At 40.3% G+C, this 13,137-nt stretch overlaps 1 protein-coding gene across 4 annotated transcripts in view; it reads left to right on the forward strand.

Moving 5' to 3' along the window:
* The first annotated feature begins 203 nt into the window (after positions 1–203).
* Positions 204–13,137, forward strand: part of TEK (TEK receptor tyrosine kinase) — a 98,827-nt gene continuing 85,893 nt past the window's right edge. For 2 of the 4 annotated variants that reach the window (XM_035696772.2, XM_035696773.2), the window contains exon 1: positions 204–770. In XM_035696772.2, coding sequence (XP_035552665.1) covers positions 719–770 — 52 coding nt within the window. In that variant the 5' untranslated portion in view covers positions 204–718. The remainder of the gene's footprint in view (positions 771–13,137) is intronic. The other 2 variants (XM_025433301.3, XM_025433302.3) reach the window with 1 other exon arrangement.

The following is a 13,137-nucleotide window of genomic DNA, read 5'->3' on the forward strand; positions in this document are numbered from 1 at the left end:
AATTTTGGACTCTGGTCCATGGCTGCATTGTACATTGACCTCACCGGTAATTACCCAAATTAATTGCCTTTGGGTTGTGTTCTCTCATCATGGAAACCTTCCTTTCCCAATTTAAACCATGTGAGTTAAAATGAGAAAACAAACACAAAACTCCTCCCCACACCCGAAAGCCCCTCTGTCAGGGATTCCAGGTGGACAGGGTGGTAGGAGAGCTGTTGGAGGCGGAGAAGGGCCGGTCATCACCACATACCATCCATAGGTGGAGGGCTGTTATTCTGTTTCCCGCCTATGAGAGGATACCCCTATTGTTCCTGAAAACACCGACCAGGACCCAGACTCCCAACAAAAATTCCTCTATCCCTACAACAGCATCAAAAGCAGCAGCAGAAGCAACAGCAATAGAGAAGTGTTTTGATGAATTGCAAGATGGATAGGGCTTGCAGTGCCCCCAGCCCTGCTGATACCAAATGCCTTTAAGATACAGCCTTTCCCATCCTAATCTACAAAGGAAACAGGAAAAAGGAACTTAAAACTCCCTGTGCTCAGACAGAAATGAGACTGTTACAGCCCGCTTCTGTGCTGTTCCTTCTTGCCTCCGACTTGTAAACAAGACCTAGTAGAACATACGAATGGAAAGTCACAAACCTCTGTGTGTTTGAAAGGATCCTTGGGACCTCATGCACATCTGTGGAAACTGGATGGAGAGATTTGGGGAAGCATGGACTCTTTAGCCGGCTTAGTTCTCTATGGAGTCAGCTTGCTCCTTTCTGGTAAGGTTTGGCTTTTTTTTTTTTTTTTTTTAATTTAGTGTTGTTGTTTTTTTAAACAGTGATTCTGGGCTTTCTCATCATTTGTTAGTGCTGATTAACAAGGGGCAGCTGTGGCCTAAGCACTGTTTCTCTAGGACTTTCCATTTAATATATATGAGGATTAAAATGCAATGTCTTTGTGGCATTGAACTGATTTTCTAGAGTTTCACTTCTGCATAATTGCCACCTATGTTGCCACAGACTCTATGAGAAATGATCGGGTCATTTTATTTGTAGAAGATTCACTAACTATGATACACGATTTTACTGTTCCTCATTTGGGATTGTTTCCTTATTTAAAAAAATAAGAAACCCAGTTTTACCTGCTTCAAAAAAATCTTCCATAATTTTTTAAAAATGAAATCAGTGCAGAGAATTATGGGGACCCACTTACGGTAATGTGCAGGTTGTCATTTTTAAATGAAAACAAAAATGCCTTTCTATAAGGATTTCATATCCATATCCTATTTTAATCAAAGCAGTCAAATGCTAGGCATTTTTTTTCTTTTTCTTAGAGCTGGAGTCAGGGCTATATAATTTTTGTTTCATTTTAAAAAGTATTTGGCATGTAGTAATTTATAAAGTCTTTATTGACCCAATGGGATGAAAGTTGGGGCAATTACCCAGATCCCTGGGCACAGGAGAGTATCAAAACCTATTCCAGAGTTAAGAAATGGTGGGCTTGGATGTTTTTAGATCTGGTGTGTCTGCTGCTCAGATTCTCCAGATAGTGGCATGCCTCTTATGTTCACTCACCCTGTGGGACACTGGCTGAGAATGATATCAAAATCTGAAGTGTAAATTACAACTATAATCGCCATCACTCTCTTCCTGTTAGTTTGAAAACATTCTATTTATTGTAACAAAAATAGAATTGATACTGGAAATGAAGTTGAGAAAATGTACTGAATTTAATGCTGCATACTATATTATATTATTAGAAATTGATCCAAACATACATAAGTATGTGTTACATTTTCATACTTTTCTGTTTAAAATGCTATATTAAATCTTTAAAAAAATTAATCCAAGATAAGAGAATTGCATGTAATGTGTTCGTAGCTTTTCAGTTTGCTTTCAACACCTGATTATATTGAAGATTTAATAATATTTTTAAGACTAAGAATGTATAACATAAATTGCTGAGATGATTTCAGTATTTTGTACAAATTATTTATATTAACATAGAAATGCTGATTTCTTCAATGATATGCACCTTTAAAACAAATAATTATCATGATTCTATTTTTATTTTGCTTTCTTTTCTGTGTGACACATTTATCAGTAACATGAAATCTTCTGTACCAGGGATTATAATAATGCAAAGTGTAGGGGTTTATAGTTCCTCTGAGATACCTTCTAAATTAAATCACCTGTGTGTGCACACGTGCATGCACACCAATTTTAATTCACTTTTTTCCCTCAAAGTGATTGTGTCATAGCAATTTGCAGTATAGTCTCAGATGTAAAATCAGACCAAAAAAAAAATTTATATGGCTGAAATAGTTGCTCTGTGTTTAGATTTTAGTTCCTTGGAAAAATAACCCTGACTTTAACAGGGAGAGACCCAAGGAAAGGGATTTCATGCTCCTACCAAAAAGGAAGGGTGACACTACCAAAGTTGGTTTCTGGGGTGGGTCTGTTGTATTGGAATCCTAACTTACCTTCCCAGTACAATGCTCCATAGACATGAATACACAAGGCTTGGTCGTTCCAACAAGATCCAGCATGATCATGTCTACAAGCACAGGAGTCCATTCTTTACACCAAACTCCACTGATAGACCACAGTAATGGAGCAAGGGATTTAAGGCTTATGGGTTTCTCTCTCTATTCCAATGAAGGTTTTTTTTTTGTTTGTTTGTTTGTTTTTAAGATTTTATTTATTTATTCGTGAGAGATACAGAGAAAGGCAGAGGCATAGGCAGAGAGAGAAGCAGGCTCTCTGTGAGCAGCCTGATGTGGAACTCGATCTTAGGACCCTGGTATCATAACTTGAGCCAAAGGCAGATGCTTGACCACTGAGCCATCCAGGTGCCCTCAGTGGGTTGTTTCTGATTCCTTTTTCTCTGAACAAACAGGACTGAAAAACTGTCACATTTGTCTCGGTTAAAGTGGCTCTGGGTGGTAGATACTGATCCATGAGAGGGTTGGAAAAGGTATAAAATTTTCAGAAGACTTCTACAAACTCACCTAGATTCTGGTACATTCCCCTCCCAAATAAGAATCATGGCCAACTTACAAACAAGTTCTAATGAACATACTAGCTTTTCCCTATTCTCTCATCCTTACCAAACCAGGTTGTTCTGTCTGAAGTTGTATATAGATCCTATATGATCAACATTGAGCCTATGGGAAGTCTCTAGTAGTGTGCCTTCATATCTCTTTCCTGTTTCATTTGACATTTTAAATGACACCCTGGGTTCAGAGATAGTGGATATCTTGTCTGGAATGATAGTGGAAATTCGGTTACAAGGTCACAGAAGTTGTCCCAGATGAAACCTTTTCATTAGGGCTGATCTTGGAAGGCTATATTGAGTCTGAGTAATCAAGGGTGGAGGACTAGAAGCTGGAGCTAGAAACACACCTGGGAATTATTCTCGCAGGGAGGAGTTTTGCTTTCTGCACAGATGCTCCCTCCTAAGCATTGTCTTTGTTGGAAATGTCAGCATTTCCCTTTCAGCTCTGTGCTGGGAGAGCTTCCTGTAAGAGTTCTAGTTATTCTAAGACATCCCTCCAGGAGGGAAGAGTGCTTTCAAGTCCATTTCAGAAGACTATGCTATGTCCTCTGGGGGTGGGCTCCAAATTTTCTGACTTTATTAATTTGTCTACTCCTAAAAAGATATGTGTGTCATTGTGTAACCTGCTTATTCCCTATAGATGGCTTATTAGTTAGAGCACAGAATCTGGATGCAAATGATTTCTTAGGGTGGATGAGTGGGCCAAACCCAAAAGATAGCATTTCAAAATAGATGAATGTCAAGTTAAAAGTTTGGTTTCAATAAATTTATGTATGTATGTTCAGTGTGAGAGAGATTTGGTTTGTTAAAAGTTCTAGTGAATAACACCTCTATTTTGGTGATGCATACAATTCATAGGTGCCAACATGTGCTCTGCTTACTAAAAACGTAATATATAAGTTACAACCATTCACTTTAGTAGAAATATCAGGTCCAAATTAGACATGGTAATCACTTTACTGCTCAGATAATATTTATTAAACACTGAAGACCTTGAGAAATTTGACAGCAAGTATAGTGGGTAAACAGTAAGTTAAGTACTTTAGAAACCATGTCACATGGTACTGTTTAGCCAAGAGAAAAGAGATGAAAAAGCAGTGTTTTAAGGGTTTCCATATAGAAGACACCATAGATTGGCATTGTATCTTGCCAGATCTACGATACAGGGATGAAGGGAGTTTGGCTCTATCGATGGAAACCTTCTAAAATTGGATCACTATCCCCATGAGGAGAGAGTTCCCACACTGGAGAGGTGTTCAGGCATAGATTGGGTGATCATCTATCAGAATCATCTATAGAATGTGGAGTGTGATGGTTACTCTACTTCCTTTTCACATCACTTTCATTTTACTGTTTGTGGCTCCTCACTGATCACTTAGGTGGAGAAGAGTTCAGACATGCCACCAACATCTCTGTGCAATGAAACCAAACTGGGTGCGTCTCCTGAATTTTAACTCAATCAACATGCCTTATGAGAAAAAAGCATACGTGCATATGTGCTATGACAAATCTTCTGAAACTACTGCTCTAAGGGACTGAGGTGGAGCCAATTAAGAATGCAGGAGAAAGTGTTAACTATATGGATTGTGAAGTCACAGACCTGGGGTTAAGCTCAACTTGGATGACTATGGGAAAGTTATTTGATTTCTCGAAGCCACTGTTTTCTCTTCTTTTATGGATGAAAGGACCTATTTCCCAGAGTCATTATGAGCATCAGGATGATGATGCAAGTAGAGAGCTTAGGCAGTAAGAACTTCCTTAATAAATGAAGCTAGTATACTAAAAAGAAGTGTTTCTATTAGAGCCTCTGTGCTAGTTTAAGACTAGTCTAATATTTTCCAGCATGTAAGGGAATCACTTTCTGCTCATAGAAGCATAGAAGACCTCAACATAGTCCAGTTCCACAAATTTTATGTTTGTCTCTCTCCACATGGACATCCAGTGCTTCTCATCTACCCATTTATCCTTGCTCTAGACAGTTTTCATTCAATCAGGCCCATCTTTATAATCTATGCACTCTTTCCTCTTGGCTCTTATTCATGCTGTTCAATCCATTTGGAAATAACACTCTCTATGCCTACTCTACAAACACAGTTCAACTCAACTTGCCTAGGCCAACTTTTCCTCATGATCTTCTTCCCCCAATCCTGAGTTCACTTACTATATAGGCTGTGTCTTTGTGATTTGGGCACATAAATTAAGCTCCATTAGCCTTTAACATTTTTAACAGCAGATATTATTTCTTTTTTATTCTTTATCATGCATGCATTTAAAGTTCAATAATTTTTATTGGATAGGGTTTAATATGCCACAATAAGAAATTGTTGGTATGCCAGAGCAGACCCCCCCAAAAAGAAGGAAAATGCTGTAGAAAGGGTTTTAGTCACAGTGAAATAATTAAAATAGTAATGATAATAATAATATGACAATAATAATAATATAAATTGTAAGTGGTACTCAAATCTTAAAAGGTTGGCTTATATTAAATATATGATGTGAACAAGGTCAAAAGAAAATTCCTTTATTCCCTTAGGTATGAAACATAATACATTCATTAAAATGGGTCTAACCTGGCTTTTACCTAATATTAGACATTGTGCAGTTGTTGAATATCACCCAAAAGATATACAGACTTTTTATTAAATAGACATTTGAGTTATTGCCTGCCTTTTGTTTATTCATTTATTCATTCCTTTACTCAACTATCATTTCAGACAATGAAGACATATTGAGGATTTACTTTGTGCCAAGTACTGTACTGGATACCAGGAATGCAAAAAGAATGAATCATTTTCCCCCCCTTGCTATATTCACATTTTAGTAGGAAAGAAGAGTATAGGCAGATGAATTATATTATGTTGTGATAAATGATACCATAGGGATACATACAAAATTTTCAAGAGCTACAAAAACTATTACTGGCTCCAATAATAAAAAATGAAACATTAAAATCTAAATTGTACATTAATGTCTAACTAAATGTCTAAAAACAGAATGTCAACTTTATTAATTACTCAATATAGTTTGTTTTCAAATATTACTGATTTAATTAAATCTGTAGGTTAGATTTTCTTCACTTTGCAAGAACTCCTAAATAGTTGGGGATATTGCCGATTATTGCCAATTGTAGTTATGAGTTGCTCATAGCCAAATGATTTGAAAACTAAGAATATAAAAAGGAAAAGTGAAGAAAGCACTTCTCATTAGAAGGAGCAGGCATGTGGAATAGCAGAACAAGTTCAAGGAAGTTGAGTAAGGCTAGAATGTAGGGTGGAAGTGGAGATTTAAGGTTGGGGTCAGAAAGAGAATGGCTTTATAGGTTATTTTAAGTAACTCATACCTCATTCTGTAATGTTGAAATTTAGTATGGTGTTTGTCCTATCATTGCTGATTTATATCTTGGAAAAATTGCTGTGATAGTAGTATGGAAGATGGGTTGACAGAGTGTAGGCCCGGGCTAATAAAGTGTCTTTTCAGTACTCCAGGAAAGAAGTCCTGGATGGACAAGGGGGTTGAGAGTATTTAGGAGGTGAAACTGTAAGGGTTGGTGATTGGTTGCATATGGGAAATTGAGGAAAGGGGGGGAGAATAAGTATTGTTTCATGGTTCTGGTTTCGGTAATGGTGGCACCATTCACTGCACTGGGTAACATGGCAGGAGGAACTGGCTGGAGATGAGTTGAGATGGAGCAAGTCAGTATTTTGTACATGTTGATTTTGAGCTTCCATGTAAAGGGAAATATTTAGCAAAATGGGTCTTAAGCTCAGATGAAGAAGTTTGGGCAAGAGCTTGAGACATAGGCATCCTTGGTTTAAGGGACATGAAGCCATGGTCATGGATGTATTTGAAAACTAAGTGAAGGGAAAAAGAGGAAGTAGACAAGGGTTCTATGAAGAAGCAGTCAGGGAGTCAGTAGGAGAAGTAAATCCAATCAGATTTTTTTTTTTCTTCTGGAATTTTAGAGAATTGGTGTGGTGGTAACTAAGGAAGAAGAGAGTTTTAAGAAGAGAAGAATAAGATGAGGGCAGCAGAGTGACAGCCTCTGGGCTTTACATGGGGTGCCAGATTAGAGATGTGGTGTTTTACAGAAAACCAGCTGTACTCATAACATTATGGACCAGAACTGGAAGGGATGTCAGAGGATCAGTTGGCATCACTCCCAGCCTTCAGGAAAGGGAATGTCTAAAGTTGCCTCCCTTATTTCTGGAATTTTAAACTGATAACCCAATTCCCACCAGTCTGGCCAGACTGTTCCTCAACTCACAGCACACGTGCAGCATGGTTTTCAGATTGAGCCGTGCCTGCTTTCCTCTGCCCTCCCCCCTCCCCACAATCCCCCACTACCTCCTCTGGTCCCTTCAAGAATTTGACTCTCCTTCTCTCTGTGTTTCTTTTCCAAGCCTGCAGGGGCATGTGTGGGGACCTGGGTCTGCCCGATGGACAAAGTCCTGACTCTTTTCAACACATCCGCGGATGAGAGGGAGGGCATTCCTTCTGTCCGGTGGTTCCCTGCCTAACCCAGTATGGATGTAACAAGAGAGCCTGTCAGCGAGCCTGTCCAGTAGCCAGATGACGGACATTGTGGGTGGTTGGTGTTAGCTTTCTGCTTGCCACAGCCCTTGCTCAGGGCTTGACCAGTGAGGTGTATGTGGTGGTCACACCCATCTCAGCAGATCTGTCAGCTTTCCCGCTTTTGTTAAAGGGTGATATCATGCTTCCTGGGGGGAGTACTGGAAGACAATGCTCAGCCACTTTTCTCCAGATACAATAGGCGGAGTCAGGAAGGCAGTATTGACATTGCTGGGGCTGGGGAGGCACTCACTGCTCTGCAGCCGTCAGATGGTGAACCAGCTTAACCTTGGCACACAGGGCCTGGGTTGTGCAAGGCGTCTGGCTGCAGAGCCAAAGGGGACTCCACCCTGGGGACAGGACTGCTTTAGACATCTGGGAATCTAGGATGGGCTTCAAATTCCAATCCCTCTGTCAAAAACAACCACAAAACAATAATAGTACCAGATAACAAAAATGACTACCATAGATTGAATGTCTATGTGTCAAGTATTTAATAGGATTTTTTTAAGTAACTCACAACAACCTTGCACAAAGATAGTATTTGTTTTTTTAAATAGAAGGTAAAACTTAGGCCCAAAAAGTGACTTGCCTGAGGTTAAAACTTAATAGATATACATTATTTCAGACAGCCTAGCATCCCTATTTTTCAAGAGCTGTCATTATTTCCTTCCATATGAGCCTGATGGGACTGACAGTCACTCATTGCAGAGTGTACCACAGAGTGACCACAGCAGTTGGTTCAGATGGAGGATGCACGACCCAACAGGGCCAGCTGGACTCCTCTGGGAATCTGTGAGCAAGATATTCTCTTTTTCCAGTGAAGACACTGTACACCCAGAGCTACCAACTTTCCTATGCACTTGAAAGAAACTGGTCTTTGATAGGAGAGAATGAGTTCAGTAGCACAGAGAGAACAGAACCATGACAGGCACTCTTCGATTATTGGAGCATTGAGTTCAGTGGTTTTAGATCAGAGACCCACCCCTGTACCTTCCAATTACTGGAGCTAGTTATCTTCATTTGCTTCCACTATTTTGAATTGGTTTCTGTCTCTTGAAAGTGAACGGTCCTGAGTGACCCCATGATTTCAGTAGGACACAACAGAGATAAGAGTTCAACTGAGAGCAGCCTGAACCCAAATTCTGAGTTCTTTTAAAGCCTCCACTGTGCAGTCTTGTAACTAGTGTTTCATGGTAACTTCAGGCTGGCTCGTGGAAAATGAGGCTGATTACAGTACGTATTCATGTGGTTTTGGGAAAGATTTTATTTATTTATTTATTTATTTATTTATTAGAGAGAGAGAGAGAGAGAGAGAGGGAGAGACACAGGCAGAGGGAGAAGCAGGCTCCATGCACCGGGAGCCCGATGTGGGATTCGATCCCAGGTCTCCAGAATCACGCCCTGGGCCAAAGGCAGGCTCCAAACCGCTGCGCCACCCAGGGATCCCTGGGAAAGATTTTAAAAGAAATATTGCTTAAAATACTTAGTACCATGTTGGTACATAATGTACACTCAAAAAAATCAGATGCTCTTAAATGTTTGCTTATAAACAAAGCTGGAGACTCTTTGATTGCTTTATGCCAGTCTTTTCAAAGCACATCTCCAAGCATGAGGGCAGGCAACTCCTTTTCTACGCCTGATGGAGCTCCCTAGCCTTAGTACCCTACTTTTGGCCTTTTTCTCAGGGAAAGGAGAGAAAGTTTAGAGCTGTGGTTTCTTGGGTTTTTACTAAAAATCTGGAGTTGTCAGGGGAATTCCCTCCAGTGGCTCTATCAGGTAGCAAAATGATGCTCCCTACTTTTTTCTTCCCAGCCCCTAATTCCTTCTTCTCTCTTTTCTTGACTGAACAGAGGCTCTAGGATGATTTGTCATCTATAGGTCCTCACCTCATTTATTCCAATCCTAATTCTTAGTTACTAACAATTTACGGTAGAATTGTCAGTTCCAAATAGAAGTTGCTTCATTTTTTATTAAGCTCATTATTGGAATTTTGGACTGATTTAGGGTAAGTGTATGTGTGGCACTAGCTCTTCTCCCATTTCACCACTATTTTCATTCCAATTATTCCTGTTCTTACTCTTAATTCCTCTTCATGTCTAGTACCTTCACATCTAGAAAGTACTTTCTAGTCTTCTGGGGTTGATTTAAACATCCACTTATTTTACTGCTCTTTTCTCCCACTTCAGAACCAGAGAGCAGAGTGGTAGTAGTAGTCAGTTGTAATCATCACCTTTTCAGGAGCCAGTCTTTGTCTACCTCACCAGGCTCTTGTGATTTGCAGCCCATCATGCTATATTGGAGGTATATTTCAGCTATACCAGGCTTTTTGCAGTTTCTAAACATGCTTTCAAGCCTCTGTGCCTTCGTGTATGCTATTTCTTCTGCCCAGAATGCCCTCTTCACAGTCCCTTCTTCATCTTGCTTATTCATGCATCTTTACTTCCAGTGTCATGTCTTCAAAGAAGTCTTCCTTAATCTTCTTTCATGGGTTTGGGCCATGCCTTTGCCCGGGATTCCATCATAAATGTGGCTGGAGGCAAAGGCATATGTGTAGATAGATTATTTGGGAAATGATCTCAGGGAGCAGGAGTGAGGGACTAGATATGTTATCAAGCTGGCCACTGCTATGGATGCCTGATACTGCAGACATCTTGAGGAGCATTATGAAACGAGACTTAGAACTGTATACTTGCAAAGAAATAGGAGAGGGATCCATCCATTGTTATCCTCCCCCTTTGTGCAAGATTATGTAGATATAAGAAGCTGGTGAGTTACTGCTGGTGTCCTGTGGTGTTGTGCCAGAGAAAGTCCCAGGAGAGGAAATAATATCTACTCACATGGGCTTTGGGTGAGCTACTTGGAGACTACACCTGCTAAAAGCTGGTGGAGGCCTTCTCAGAAGCGGCTGCAGCAGATGGAGCTGGAGCAAGAGCTGATGTGGAGAGGATTTGCATTGGCACCCAAGAGGTGTCACATGCAGGCACCCTTACACTTGCCTCTGTTGTCATACTTAGAACATTAAACTATAATTAACAGTTTACTTGTTGGTTTTGCCCACTAGGCTATGAGCTGTGTTGGGCATTTCAATATTCTCAGCACCAGACATGGCATACTGGCTGACAGAGAAATGCTTTACTAAATGGTTTTAGGGATCCCTGGGTGGCTCAGCAGTTTGGCGCTTGCCTTTGGCCTCCGGGCATGATCCTGGGGTCCCGGGATCGAGTCCCACATTGGGCTCCCTGCATGGAGCCTGCTTCTCCCTCTGCCTGTGTCTCTGCCTCTGTCTCTTTTTGTGTCTCTCATGAATAAATAAATAAAATCTTTAAATAAATAAATAAATAAATAAATAAATAAATGAATGGTTTTGCATTGGATTAAATTTTCCAGCCTAGTGCTTCTCTAGGTGTGCTATATATGTTACTGCTGGCCTAAAAAATTATTTGGTGTGGTTCTTGGAAGAATATTTTAAATTATCTAATATTAAATTATATAATATTTTTATATGTAAATATAAATATATACATATGTATATATATCATGTGATTTCATTAATATTCTTTTCTTTTATTTATTTATTTATGAGAGAGACAGAGAGAGAGAGACGCAGAGACACAGGCAGAGGGAGAAGCAGGCTCCATGCAGGGAGCCCAATGTGGGACTCGATCCCAGGTCTCCAGGATCAGGCCCTGGGCTGAAGGTGGCGCTAAACTGCTGAGCCGCCTGGGCTGCCCTAATTTCATGAATATTTTTAATACGAGGCTAAGAAAAAATGAGTTAAAGAGAATGGATAATAGAATAATTGTACAAGTAGCATGTAGATTCAGCAGGAATCATGACTGTGATACATAAATTAATGCAGTTTGGGAGACACTGCTCTAACTGCAAGAATGAGCTAATTCTTTTTAGAACTCTGTGTGTCCCAATAAAAAATAGAAAAGTAATTTGGCATGTAATTAATACTATCCTAGTGAGATGAACAAAGTCAAAGAGTCTATGGTGATCAACCTGTCTCAAATGACCATCTAGGACCCTAATCTTGCTTTTCCCAGTAAACCTGGAAAACAGACATTTGTTAATAAGTCGTAGATACCTAATGTACCCCGTGAACACACTGGGCAAAATAGGCCCTCTATCCCTCAAAATAGGCCCAGCAGTCAGTCAACCAGTGGAGGAATGGGTAGGTCAGTTATATTCACTCATTCAAGCTAACTTTTTCTGAGCCTTTTCTATATCTTGGGAATCTGCTAAGCATTGCAGTTAGAAATATAGTTAAGAGAAGCAAATGATCTCAAGTGGTTGGTGGTCTGTTGGGTGAAAGGCTTTGCTTTATTGGAGGCAGATGTTGGGAGCATGGAAAATGGAGTAATCCAGGAGGACAGGGGTCTCATCAAGAGGGTGATGTTTGAGAAAGATGAATAGGATTACACTTTGTGGAAACATGAGAGTGAGGACTAGAGTATTCTAAGCAGAGGAAAAAGCATGAAAATGGGGAACCAAAAGTTTAAGAAACATTGGTGTGCTGGTTCTACTTAGCTATACTCCAGGGCACACTACACAGGAGGGTATACAGCTGGGGGAGATGAGTTGGGAAGAAGGTAATTTGGTTTGAAATGGGCTAGGTGGGCAAGGACAGTGCAGAGACCTTTCCAGGAATCATTAGGATGTAGAGTGAAGCTGTGTGAGGGAATGAGATTGCTCAAGAGGAAGACAGCAGACTGGGTCTGGGAACACCTATATGAAGAGGAGAAGTGGGTAGAAGAGGAAACTGAAGGCATTCAATGAGAGAAGTCAAAGGAGGAGCAGCGTAAGGAGAGGAACTAGAGAATTTGCCAATTACGTGCTGTCTATTGTAGAGCATTCTTAGTGGATGGGCCAGGCCAGGGTAGAGGAGTAAGTGGGAGATAGGGAAATAGAGTAGGTAATGATAAATTCCTTTCTGAGAGATGTCCCTTATCTGGGCAGGTTCCTGTTATCATGTATTTTTCTATAAGCTTTTTTTTCATAAGATTTTTTAAAAGATTTTATTTATTTATTCATGAGAGAAACAGAGAGAGAGAGAGAGGCAGAGACAGAAACAGGCTCCATGCAGGAAGCCCGATGTGGGACTTGATCCCAAGTCTCCAGGATCAGGCCCTGGGCTGAAGACAGCACTAAACCATGGAGCCACCCGGGCTGCCCTCTATAAGCTTTTCTGAGTGATCTGGTAGGAGAAGGTATGAGGTCCTCTCTGCCAACACTGGCTCGCGGTGCTAGGAGGCTACACAGAGGTTTGGAGATAGTAGGGACAGAACTCTTCCATCACAGACTCTCTCTTGGCCCTGAATGTGGTCCCAAATTACCTAAATGAGAGAATTATTTTAGTTTCACAAACACAGTAATCGAGGTAGAAGGCTTCATGGAAGGGCCACACACTAATGGTTACATAGAGCAACAGAGTATTAGAACTTTCCAAGACTTAGAAGATTATCTAGTCCAATGTTTCCAGGAGAATCCTAGAATCCTTTATTTTTATTCTTT

Source organism: Canis lupus, chromosome 11 (assembly GCF_003254725.2).
Source record: "Canis lupus dingo isolate Sandy chromosome 11, ASM325472v2, whole genome shotgun sequence".
Lineage (NCBI taxonomy): Eukaryota > Metazoa > Chordata > Mammalia > Carnivora > Canidae > Canis > Canis lupus.